Consider the following 12694-nt stretch of genomic DNA (forward strand, 5'->3'; position numbering starts at 1 on the left):
CTAAAGTGGTGACAATTATATAAAAAAAAATTTGACCAGTAACTAGTAAATCCTTTTAGTAAAATATAAGATACTCAAATTTGATAGCTATCTTCATTTATTTCCATTTTATATAAAATTAAAGTTATAATGCAATATTGTATATACATCTCAGTATAGACATAATGATAAGAAAGTTATGATAAAAATTATTCTAAGATATTTAGTATGATGACAAATACCATGCTTAAAAGTTTCAGAAAGCATAATTTTGATTATACAAAATTTATGAATGTTGTAATAAAAAAAATCTGATGTGCACACCACATGATTTGCTTGTACGCCTATTAAATTACATATACACATTTAAAAAAAAAGAAAACTACATAAAATATAATTTAATGTGCCTTCCTCTTGTAAGATCCAAATATTTCATTAATTAAAATTTTATTTGGCTATAACTCTGGAACCGATGAAAATAAGTACCACTTATGATGTATTGTTGAAAAGCTCTCAATGAGGGCTTATTACTGCAGTTAAGAAAAAGTCCAAAATCTAAATATTTTGAATTTTGGGCTTTTTTGGACACATTTGGTCCAGTCGATTGCAATCAAAAGGGGAGATGCACAACTAGATGTTAAAAGTCCTAAATCCAAAATTTCAACATCCTATGACTAATCGTTTCTGAGTTATGTGAGATACATACTTATGTACAGACGTCACGCCAAAACTAGTCAAAATGGATTCAGTGAAGGTCAAAATGGATATTTCCATTAAAATCTGAAAACTGAAATCTTTTATAATCACAGAACTTCCTTTAGTTAGTACAAGGAAGTAAATATCACTAAAGAAGTAAAAACTAGGATAACAAATAAAATGGTTTTCGAAAAATACCATCTTATAGTGTTAGTGGCTACACTTTTTTTTGCAACAGATTTTGCAGTAAGCTGGAGAACATATGTTACCATTATATCCTAAGTAATACCACATAAATGGTTAATTATATTGTTTTAGATTTTAAATCATTCCGTAAATTATTTTTAATAAGAATAACAATAAGTTATAAAAATAGCAGCAAGTAAGAAATCTAAAATGGAATGAAAATAAGTAAATCTTTATATAAGTAAAATGTAAACCGAAAATTCATTTTAAACTGACCTTATGACCATCAGATGTATGGGGATTACGGCACCCACGACACTTGCACTCTAAACATGCCTTGCTATCAATATAACATGGGCAACGTTGTCCACAACAAGTTAATTTTCCAGGAGTAGCTGTTGCATTACCACACCTACAACCAGTTTTTACTGTACCAGAAGACCCTCCACCTCCTCCGCTTCCTTTTACTGAATTATGTGGTAATTTTTTTACATTGCTTCTGGCTCTCCGCCTTGCTGTCTGTAAACGTAATGCAGTTTGAACAGTCTGTAAAAACAATAAAAATTATAAAAACAACAGTTTTACAATATCAAAATGTTCGTTTCATCTGCATAATAAATATATCTATAGTTGTACAGAACATATCTACAATTCACAATTCCTTCCTTGAGAACCAACCTGTAACAGTTACAGCTTGTGATGTAAACATTCGAATCAAACAATTGCTTCTCTCTGATCTTTCAGCAAATTAATTCAAATCATTCTTTCATAGAATAAAAATCAAAAGTTAATGATTAATGGTTCAGTCTTTACTAATTCCTACAATTCTATTGCTATAATTTTACCGCCTCTTTTTATCAGTTTTCTCTCCTTAATAAACAAATCATTTTCTTTTAACTCATCAGTTGTTAGTACTACTTTGCATCAAAAGGAATATCAATGTGAGTAATACTATTCAATACATATCATAAGGCTATTCTTTTCATTCTACCTCCACTCAAACTTTATTATAGTCAGTCTAATACTAAACCCATCGGACCGGGTTGGTCTAGTGGTGAACATGTCTTTCCAAATCAGCTGATTTGGAAGTTGAGAGTTCCAGTGTTCAAGTGCTAGTAAAGGGAAGTTACTTTTATAAGGATTTTAGATCATGGATAATGGTGTTCTTTGGTGCTTGGGTTTCAATTAACCACACATCTCAGGAATGGTCGAACTGAGACTGTGCAAGACTACACTTCATTTACATTCACACATATCATCCTCATTCATTCTCTGAAGTAATACCTAAATGGTAATTCCCGGAGGCTAAACAGGAAAAAAAAGAAAAAGAAAGTCAGTTTAATACTAAATCATAAAACTACACCTTATCTCTCAGTTATTTTACATTAAAATTTGATAACAGAGCAAGTGAAACAAGGACTTCTGCTGACTAAATATACAGTCTTCTTCACTTCACTCTTGATGTGATCTACCCGTCAGCCTTCTAACGGCGATGTATTAGATATTTAATCTTTTTTAATTTAATTCTATCTTTAAACCCTGACATTTGTCTCTGAGATCACTCACTTTCAATTACAATTCTCAGAACAGAATTAACTACATAATCTTGGTTGGGTTATAAAAAGTTGTTTTTTTATTATTTTCCTTGTGCAGACATCTTATTAAAAAATAAATAAATGTGTATATATATATATATATATATATATATATATATATATGTACACACACACACATGTTTATATTTAACTAATGTTAATTTTAATTTCTATGAACTGTTGACTTTACCCCATTTTGTCTGAAGTTAGCAAGCTGAACTCTGCACTGAAATTTAATAAGTAAATTGAAAATTAAAATAAAGTAAAAAAGATAATTGTTGATCATAATTGATTGAAGATAATCAATCAAAGATAATTATCTTTGTTAATGATTATCTTAGGCTAGTGCCTAAGATAATCATTAACAAAGATTAGTAATAATAGATATACTTATTATATCAACCTTTTCTTGTACATAGATACAATATATATATTTATATATATATCCCTAATGTGTACAACGCAATCTGTTCAATTAGAGAACAATAATATGGCCCAATGAGAGAGGATGATATATATTATGTGTAAATGAGATGTAGTCTTGTTTAGACTAAGGCCGACCATTCCAGAGTTGTGCGATTAATTGAACCCCAACCACCAAAGTACACCGGTATCCATTGTCTAGTATTCAAATCCATATATAAATAACTAACCAACACTATTATTTAGTATCAACCACCAAACTACACCAGTATCCACTGTCTAGTATTCAAATCTGGTGTAAAAACAACTGACTAAACATTAGTTATTTATTACATGTTTAGTTACTTTTATATGGATCTGAATACTAGACAGTGGATACAAGTGTAATTTGGTAGTTGGGGTTCAATTAACTACACAACTCAGAAATGGTTGGCCTGAGTTTGTACAAGACTATATCTCATTTACATAACACACATATCATCCTCACTCATAAGCCATGGGAGGGGTTGCTTATTGTTCAATAGTTGGAACAGATTGTAAAATACACATTACATATTTATATGTATATATATATATATATACATATATCAATTATGATAAAAAATTATGTCTTTATATTTTATTCAACCACCAATACACAAAATATATTATTTCATTGTTTGATGTCCAAATATTTTTTTTTAAATGATGGCATAAAGTAATGTTGCATTACACTTTTGCCGTCAGGTGCTGCTACCTAGTGAGGGCTAGAGCTCTCCGACAAGCTATGGTCATACGATGTCCTATGTCATAATACCGCAAGGAGTGGTCATTATGATATAGCGACCTGTATTCATTCAGTGCCAGAATCTGACCCAGAGCAGTCGTGTTGTACATTCAGTCCAGATGGACGCGCATACAAATGTTCGGATGAATGCTTATTTTAGTTGTATACTTATATGTTATTAAGTTTAATTATATGTGTTACGTTATATGTTAAATGTTCAATTATATGTTATCAAAATGACAAGACTACAAGTAATTACATAACAATTCACTAAGCTACAAGGTGTTGTTTCAATTCATCACCTATGCATCTACAGTTCATACTCACTCTAACTAAAACCTACCACAAAGGTTTTATTTTATGGTCCTCAACATCGCAATGGACCCAACAAGTAATTAATCAAAGGTAATTTATTTTAAATTGATCTTAAAGACTTCTAAGATATACGCTGATTTCTAATAAGTGGAAACAAAGAAAATAAAATTAACATAAAAAAAAATCGGGCAAATTTTTTTTTTATTTCTCTAAAACAAAATAGTTATAAATTTAAAACTATTGTTAACTCAAATAATAATTAGGGGATTTACATTCAGATTTTTCTACTATCAAAGAGATTATTAATATTTAATATGAATGTGTAAAAATGATTGTAACCTGGTTCATAGTCTTGAGCCCTGGGATTTGAATGTGGCCTGGTCAGACTCCTAGATGAAAGACTAGAGAAGTAGTAGCCAAAATTATGAAGCTAGCAACCAGAAATACAAAGGTAAGTCAATTATTATCCACAATTTAGTTATATTTTTGTTTATGTTGGTAGTACTGTCGTGCTGCGTAGATGATGCATACGTGTTATGTCTGTGCAGGTTTGATGCTGCTAGGTTAGTTCCATTATGCACAGACTGCTGTTAACCATGGCTGCTCCGCTTCTTGTTTGCACCAAAGAAGAGCAATGTTCAGTGATCCATTTTTTTGTGGTCAGAAGGTGTGTCATCGGGGGCCAAAATTCATCGAAGACTTTCAGTACAGTATGGGAACAGTGTGTTGCCACGGAGTGTCTACGAATGGATTAAAAAATTCAAAAATGGTCGCACAAGTGTTATGGGCTACAAAGGACCCAGACGACTGTTTACCGCCACAAATGAGAAAAACACTGAGTGTGCATGTGACATGGTTTTCTTAGACAGACGAGTAACTATTGATGAAGTGGCACATCGTCTGAAAATTAGTCACGGTTCTGCCTACGAAATCATCCACAACACACTTGGGTCCCAAAACAACTCACGCAGTTGCATAGCCAAATGTGCTTGGACATCTGCCAAAAACATTTGGATCACTATGGTAATGAACGGGACATCTTAGACAGAAATATCACTGGTGACGAAACATGGATCCATCATTACGAGCCGGAGAGTAAACGGCAGAGTATGGAATGGAAATGTGTAAATTCACCCTGAAAAAAAATCAAGACCCAACCATCCACAGGAATATTGATGCTTACTGTTTTTTGGGACTCACAAGGCCCAGTACTGGAACATTATGAGAAAAGGGGCATAACAATAAACAATGCGCGTTACAGTGAGATGCTTACTGCCAACCTGAAGCCTGCAATTTGAAGCAAACACAAAGAACTGCTGTTGAAAGGTGTTGTGTTGTTGCATGACAATGCCTGTCCACACTGCTCCAGAAATTCAACTTTGAAGTACTGGCTCATCCTCCGTATAGTCCTGATCTTGCCCCTTCTGACTACCACTTGTTTGGTCCACTCAGAGAGGCATTATGGGGCCGTCAATTTACCTCAAATGAAACAGTGAAAGAAGCGGTGCATTCCTGCCTCACAACTCAACCAAAAACCTTCTTTTATGAGGGAATCAAGAAGCTTGTGCAACGATGGACAAAGTGCGTTGAAATGCAAGGGGATTATATTGAAAAATGATGTACATGTAAGTTTCCTATTTGTAATGCAATAAAATTTATAACTACATTGCGGATAATAATTGACTTACCCTCGTACACAAAAATGTACACTTTCAGATACCACCTTCATTTGTTTAGTTCACTTCAGTGCAGGTTCTAGTTTATAAGGGTATTAGGGTCTTTTACAGGAAATGATTGGATGTAAAAATATTTGCATTTTTCATTTGTGTTGTATTGTGTCAAGCAAATAAATTGATATTTAGTAATTATGTCATTTTTTATTATCTTCTTGCAAATATTTTTATTTGTTGATTGATTTATTTAATTTTTCTTTTCTTTTTTTTGATATATTTTAGACATTTTAGACCAAAATGTGTCCCATTAATAAAGAAATTAACGGTCAAAACTGAAAGACAGTTAGTGCAACCAGTTTAAAAATAATTCTTCAAGACACTGGATTTTGTTAGATTGGAAGGAAAGACAACAAAGCTATTTCCAATGTAACTAACAACTGAATTAAAATGGGCAAATTATTTATTTAAAATAAAATAAAAATTTTTGAGAAGGAAGGAGACTTTATATCATGAATTTTTTGTCTTTAGTAGTCACACAACTCCATAAGACTGGCATGAGAAAGTACATCCACTCAGTTGTGTATGCAGCAACGATCATACAAGATTGTATAATTTATTATATTAGGAGTAAGAATGGATTTATGCAAAATTTATGTGTAATATTTTTACTTAAATTTAAGATCTAGATTATCATGAAAGCATGAAGTAGATAACTATACTAAATGGACCAAGGAAAAATTACTTCCAAATTTACTACACAACTTACATTTATCAATAACAACAATATTCATCATAACATTCATATAGAAAAGGCTTCTTATTCCAAATCTCTAAAAGAAGATACATACAGTGGTGAACAAAGTAATCCGAACACAGTATTTTTAACAGAAAATTTTATTTTTAAAAGAAAAAATGTTTAATAGTCAAACTCTACTCAAATTCATTAGTTTATGTGTCCTTTAATTTTGTTTATCTCATTAATCCTCTTTGGCACTGATTCCACTAAGGTAGAACAATGATTTTTTATTTCTTCACCTCGATAACAAACCTGTATCACTGAACTAATAAGGCCAGTTTTTGTGTTACAATTCATTTTTCCAAGTCTTCTTTTTAGTATGGCCCATAAATTTTCAATGAGATTCAGGTCAGGGGAATTCCCTAGCCACAAGAGCACTCAAAATGTTTGGTGTTTGAACTCTTTTGTTTTCTTTGATGTGTGACATGGTGCAAGGTCCTGTTGGAAAATGAGTTCTGGGCTCTTCTGAATAAGAGAAACTACTATTTTTTACTATACGAGGTTTGTAAATAAAGCAATGAGACTGGTTCAGAAAAATATTTTATTTACAATCCAATTATAATGGACTCTATCACCTTCGAAATAGTTCCCATGGCAATATCCTTCAGATGGTCAGTTACAATTTTTTAAAAATGTTTTCTACCGTTCCAAAATGGTGTCCTTTGAGGAGTTTTTAAAATTTGCAAACAGGAAAAGTCACATGGACTCAAGTCAGGTGAATAAGGTGGTTGAGGAACCACAGGAATTTTTTTCTTTGCCAAAAACTCATTAATTGAGAGTGTAGTGTAACAAGGTCTTTGATGGCTGGTCTCGTGTGGAGAAATCTTTTCGGCAGTCTTTCAAGAATTTCTCAGTAAACATGTTAATTTACAGTCTGTCCTGTAGGCAAAAATTCCTTATGGGCAATGCCACTACTATCGAAGAAACAAATTAGCATGGTTTTGATTTGCTCATTTTTGGTTTTTTGGGACATGGTGAGTTTGCAGTGTGCTACTCCTTACTCTGCCATTTTATTTCTGGGTCATACTCAAATATCCAAGATTCATCATCAGAAATAACATTTTTTAAAAAATTAGGATCAGTTTCAATTTGCCCAAGAAGATCACAGAGCACACTTTCACCCTGTTGTTTTTCTGTTCAAGAGTGAAGTTTTTTGGGACCAATTTTGCACAAATGTTTTTCATGTCCAATTCGTTTCTCAAAATTTGGACTGTGGTATGGTTCAAATTAAATTGTTCCGCAATCATTCTGACAGCTAATTGCCAGTTGTATCATATCAAGTCTCTGATTTGCTCAACATTGTTGTCACTTTTTGACATTAACAGTCTTCCAGAGCGTAGATCAAGTCCGCAACTGATTCCCGGCCATCTGAAAATGCTTTAAACCACTTAAAAACTTGGGCTTGTGACAGAGCATCATCTCCATACGGCCTTTTCAATTTTGAAAAAGTTTCAGTAGCATTCTCACAGAGTTTAACACAAAACTTGATTAAACGTTTAACGATTATTAAACGATTTAACGTTGCTCATAATTAGTATCATTCATTTTTGTAATGTACAACAACTCTTTTCATGAAAAGTTTGTTTACATCTCACGTGCCAACAATAGACTAAAAATATTAATACCTAATATAAATCAGCTGTTCATATAACCATATGTTTACTAATAACTTTACAGTGTTGTCACTTTGGCTGCCAAAAAAACTAGTCTCATTACTTTATTTACAGACCTTGTATGTTAATGTATTTGTTTGATTTCATCATCCCATCCACAGGCATAAGTGCTCCTGGCCCTTCATGTGTAAAACATCCGCAAAACATCTTATTGGCTGGGTGTTTGGGAGCTTGTTGCAGGTGTGCTGGTGTAGTAGTCTTTTCATCTGCTGACTTACGATGTACGCTACTATCAAAATGAGTCTTGTCTGAAAAAATAACTTTTTTCACATTTCAATTGTCCATTCTTTATGTTCCTTTGCACATTGAAGTCTTTTGTCTTCATAACCTGTGTCAATAACTACTTCTTTTTAGGTTTCTGAGCAATCCTTCTCACTGCCAACAATCTTCTACAAACTGTCATATCAGAAGCATTAGTCCCACTGGCTCTCAAGTCCCTATTAAGGTCAACAGTTGATAATCATGAATTAATTTTGCTTTTTCTTATTGTAATAGATCCTGCGTAGGCGTGGTTTTCTTTTTCTCTCCACATTTTCCTTTTCTTTTTGGAGACAGGAACCCATTTCACTAAACCTTTTCAAGATTTCATTTACAGTATCTTTTCTTTCTTTTTCTTGTTTAGCCTCCGGTAATTACTGTTCAGATAAGTCTTCAGAGAATGAATGAGGATGATATGTATGAGTGTAAATAAAGTGTAGTCTTGTACAGTTTCAGTTCGACCAATCTTGAGATGTGTGGTTAATTGAAACCCGACCACCAAAGAATACTGGTATCCATGATCTAGTATTCAAATCCATGTAAAAATAACTAGGACTTGAACACTGGACTTCCAAATCAACTGATTTGGAAAGATGCATTCACCACTAGACCAACCTGGTGGGTCTCATTTACAGTACCTAACCCCAAACTAAACTCACTGGCAATCTGTCTTTGAGTCATTTGTGTGTGCTGGGACAACAATTTTTGATCGCTTTTGTGGGGTTATATCCGTTGCATTAACTAGAAACTAATAACAGACTTATAACAGAAACTCACAAGTCACTAAAAACTAATTGGCAATAAATTACAAAAGCACAAAAACCACTAATTCTGTTTGTATATGAACTAACAACATAACCTGAAACACCAAACAGCAGGCAGTCTGCCACAGATGAAAATTTCCTTTGTTCGGATTAATTTGTTCGCTACTGTATGTAGGATTGGCTGACAAACATTCAATACGGTTTTGAAGTGAAATGTTAAAACTACAGCTACATGAACTTATTGAACTATATAAATAAAAATTTATTAAATATATAATCAAAAAAAACACTTGAAAGTGAAGGTCATTCAGCATTCCTATACTATCCAGAACTAAATACAATAGAATTAATTTAGTCCAAAATGAAACAGGATGTAACATGAAATCAAACAGAAAAAAATATTATTACTTTTTATGTAAACCTGTTAGAACTTGTATGAAGATAAAATAAAATACATCTGATGATTGGAAAAAATATGTAAACATGCAGAAAATATTGAGATGGAATATCTGAAAAGATATTCTTGATGAAAAGTTATTGCTTCACTATTAATACTGAAAACAATGTAGCTGTACAAATGAAGAAGTGTCAACAGCCCAAGTAGTTAAGTGGACTTGAGGAAATAACTTAAATATCTTTTTTTTTGTATTTATGAAGTAGTATTTAATTACATTAATCTAATAATTAACCATTTTAGTTGTTTACAAACTCTCCAACCTAATCAAATTCATGCAGCATAATTACTTTTCAAATTATTCCAAACTGATATTACCACATAAAGCAACAAATGTTTAAAGTTTAATTATTTTATATGAGTCAGTTCAGAAAAGAAACAGTAATGACAAATATGTATTATATATAATATGCTTACTTATTTCAAGTTTAATAATAGGCTATAAAGAAGACTGCAAGAATTTATTATATTCATGATTGCTGCTAGTTGTATTTACATAAATTAAATTGCATAAAAGCATCCACAAACAACATGCTCACATACAGGTACTGTGTATGTAAGAAGGGATGAGAAAAAAATATTCCATAAATAAATCAAATGAACAAAGTAGGAAGGATTAATAGTTATAACATTAATAATATGAGTACACTTTGTGATTATCATAATACAAACAATAAAGAACATTTAAATAATTTCTTACTTTCACTAAAAAATATTCTAATAAATTACCTTTTCAGATACTTCTATAATTGGAATATTCTCCATTTCAATTTGATGCTCTTCACTTTTCAATTCAGCACCTGTTCTTTTTAAAGTTAATTTACTTCCACATGCTCCATACATTACAGAGTAAATGGTGGAATTATCAATATTATTTTCAAGACCATTGTTATCAACAACAGTCTGTATGTTGTTCACTTCAGACATTTGATCATCTTTGTTGTTAATTTGCATTGAGTAATCTCCAACCACTAACCCCCCTGAAACAGCAACAGCTGATGTCTGTGTTGATGTACTGGTGTAAACACTAGGAACGACACTAAAGGAGGTTTTTTGTTCATTTGAACTTTTAAACTCATCTTTGAAACCAGACCCTTCATGAATGAGATCAATTAAACTAGAACCACCAACTGCTGTAGTAGTACTGCAACCTATTAACCGTCTGTAAATAGATGAATTAGCAACATATTCGCACAGTTTTTTGTAACACTGTAATAAAATTCGTAACTGAACATTTTCAACGTATTTATCATAGTCCTTACACCAACTGCACGAAGGCTTCAGTTTCTTTTTCCCTCCTTTACACGAGCGACACACATGATGTTGACAGTTAGTTTCAGTAGGCGTATAGGGTTCAATTAATAAATTTCCACAAACTGTACATGATAACGACTGACGTAAATACGGAATTAAGCGGTATAAATCCGACCAAGAAGCAGAATCTTCAAGATCGGCTTGAAAAACAAGCCTTGAAGTGGATACATATAAACTAGTTGCGTTCATTTTAACTAGAAACAGTCCTTACATTTAAATATATTTAGAATACTGACACTAGCCAAAAGCTAATTACTTAAAATGTAGTCATCACAATGAAATTTTATTGCTTACCCTAAAAACAGTCAAAACAAACACAAAAACCTTTATAGGTTAGAAAATAGATTAACAGCTCTCCGCGAGTTACGACGCATAGAGTGAGCGGCTGCTGCTTCTAAGCGTGATAAATTATTCTGCCATAGCTCAAGTACTTGGCAGAAATTCTGCTAGGAGCACTACATTTGCAATGAATCTTTACTCATTGTGTTTTGATGGAGTTTAAGTTAAAATGTTAAGAATCGAAGCAAATAGTACTGTAATAATTTATTTTAATACACATTTGTAATACGTTAGAAATAAATTTCATTTTTATAAAATAAGTCAGTACATTTTGTTTATTCAAGAAAAAATGTCCCCGTTGTAGAAAAATGGGCAAGATATTTCGTTCTAATTTAATTTTCACAAATAAACCTGCGAATTTACTGTAATCAGATAGAGGCTCCTCATAGTTCACTCAGTGTTTTCTCTAATATCTTAAACACACGAGTTCAGTTTCAAACTATAAAAATTATTTTTAATGGGTAGTATTACTTGTAGAGTAAAATCTCCGTAGTAGAATGTAAAATCTCTTTTTTTTGGATACCAGTTTTAGGTCATTCTTGATGGGATGTAGGAAAAATTAGATTGTACCGTAAGATTAAATCACGCATGTTTGACATTCTGGTGCCACTTCATTCAAACTGTTCATTCTACAAAATTTTAAGAAATAAAATACATTATTGTAGATCCTTTCTGATTTTTTTTTGTTGCATGTTAATGTAGCATATAAGTTTTCATATTGGTAAGGTAACTTGACTTTTTTTTATAACTTTTACACAGTGGCAATTATTAAATTTTGATAAACTAAATGACACATTGATTAACTACAATCATTTTTTTTTTGGCTGTATGTGCCAGCAAAAAAAAAAGAAATTATACTTCATCTGATTCATTTACATTAAAAAGAATACTAATTCAAAGTGGCCTTCATGTCGAGTCCTTAGCAACTGGGGTATGCAACACTTTAAAACTAGGTATTAAGATTCATAAGCTTTATTTGTCAGAGCACATGACAATGTGAGAAGAATTAAGAACTATGGAAGTAACTTAGAGTTCTACAATTTGTAGAAAGCAGAAGTAGATTAAAGAAAGTTAAAGAAAAGTGAATGTTTTATTCATTTCTTATCACTTATTGTCAATGTGGTGTAAATTTTCTTTCATCCCATATTGATAGATGATGGTAAAATTACTTCTTTTGAAATTAATATGCTTCAATTCAGTTTGTTATGATTATGTTATTTGCTATGTTGTTATCCATGACAGCCAGTGGTAGTAATTGTGCGAACTATGAAAATAATGAACTAAACAAATTTACTTCAATGTTAAGCAGCAGCAGTAATACAATAAAGTAATATGTTTTGTTTAAAAATAATTATTCAATAATATTAGGAAGTTGAGGCATTTTATGTTATACCAAGTTTTTTTATAACAGGATTGCTTAATACTTAATGCAATGCAACATACTGTTGTGGATTCTCATGTTA

General features: G+C 31.9%; 1 protein-coding gene across 4 annotated transcripts in view; it reads right to left on the reverse strand.

Annotated features, from left to right (window-relative positions):
• The window catches only part of msl-2 (male-specific lethal 2), a 29800-nt gene extending 18526 nt beyond the window's left edge, over positions 1 to 11274 (reverse strand). For 3 of the 4 annotated variants that reach the window (XM_075354424.1, XM_075354327.1, XM_075354382.1), the window contains exons 1-2: positions 10308 to 11274; positions 1138 to 1407 (exon numbers count right to left, since the gene is read on the reverse strand). In XM_075354424.1, the coding sequence (XP_075210539.1) occupies positions 1138 to 1407; positions 10308 to 11081 (1044 nt within the window). In that variant the 5' untranslated portion in view covers positions 11082 to 11274. The remainder of the gene's footprint in view (positions 1 to 1137; positions 1408 to 10307) is intronic. The other variant, XM_075354271.1, reaches the window with a different exon arrangement.
• Positions 11275 to 12694: the final 1420 nt, after the last annotated feature.

The sequence above is a fragment of the Lycorma delicatula genome, chromosome 1 (assembly GCF_047948215.1).
Source record: "Lycorma delicatula isolate Av1 chromosome 1, ASM4794821v1, whole genome shotgun sequence".
Classification (NCBI taxonomy): Eukaryota; Metazoa; Arthropoda; class Insecta; order Hemiptera; family Fulgoridae; genus Lycorma; species Lycorma delicatula.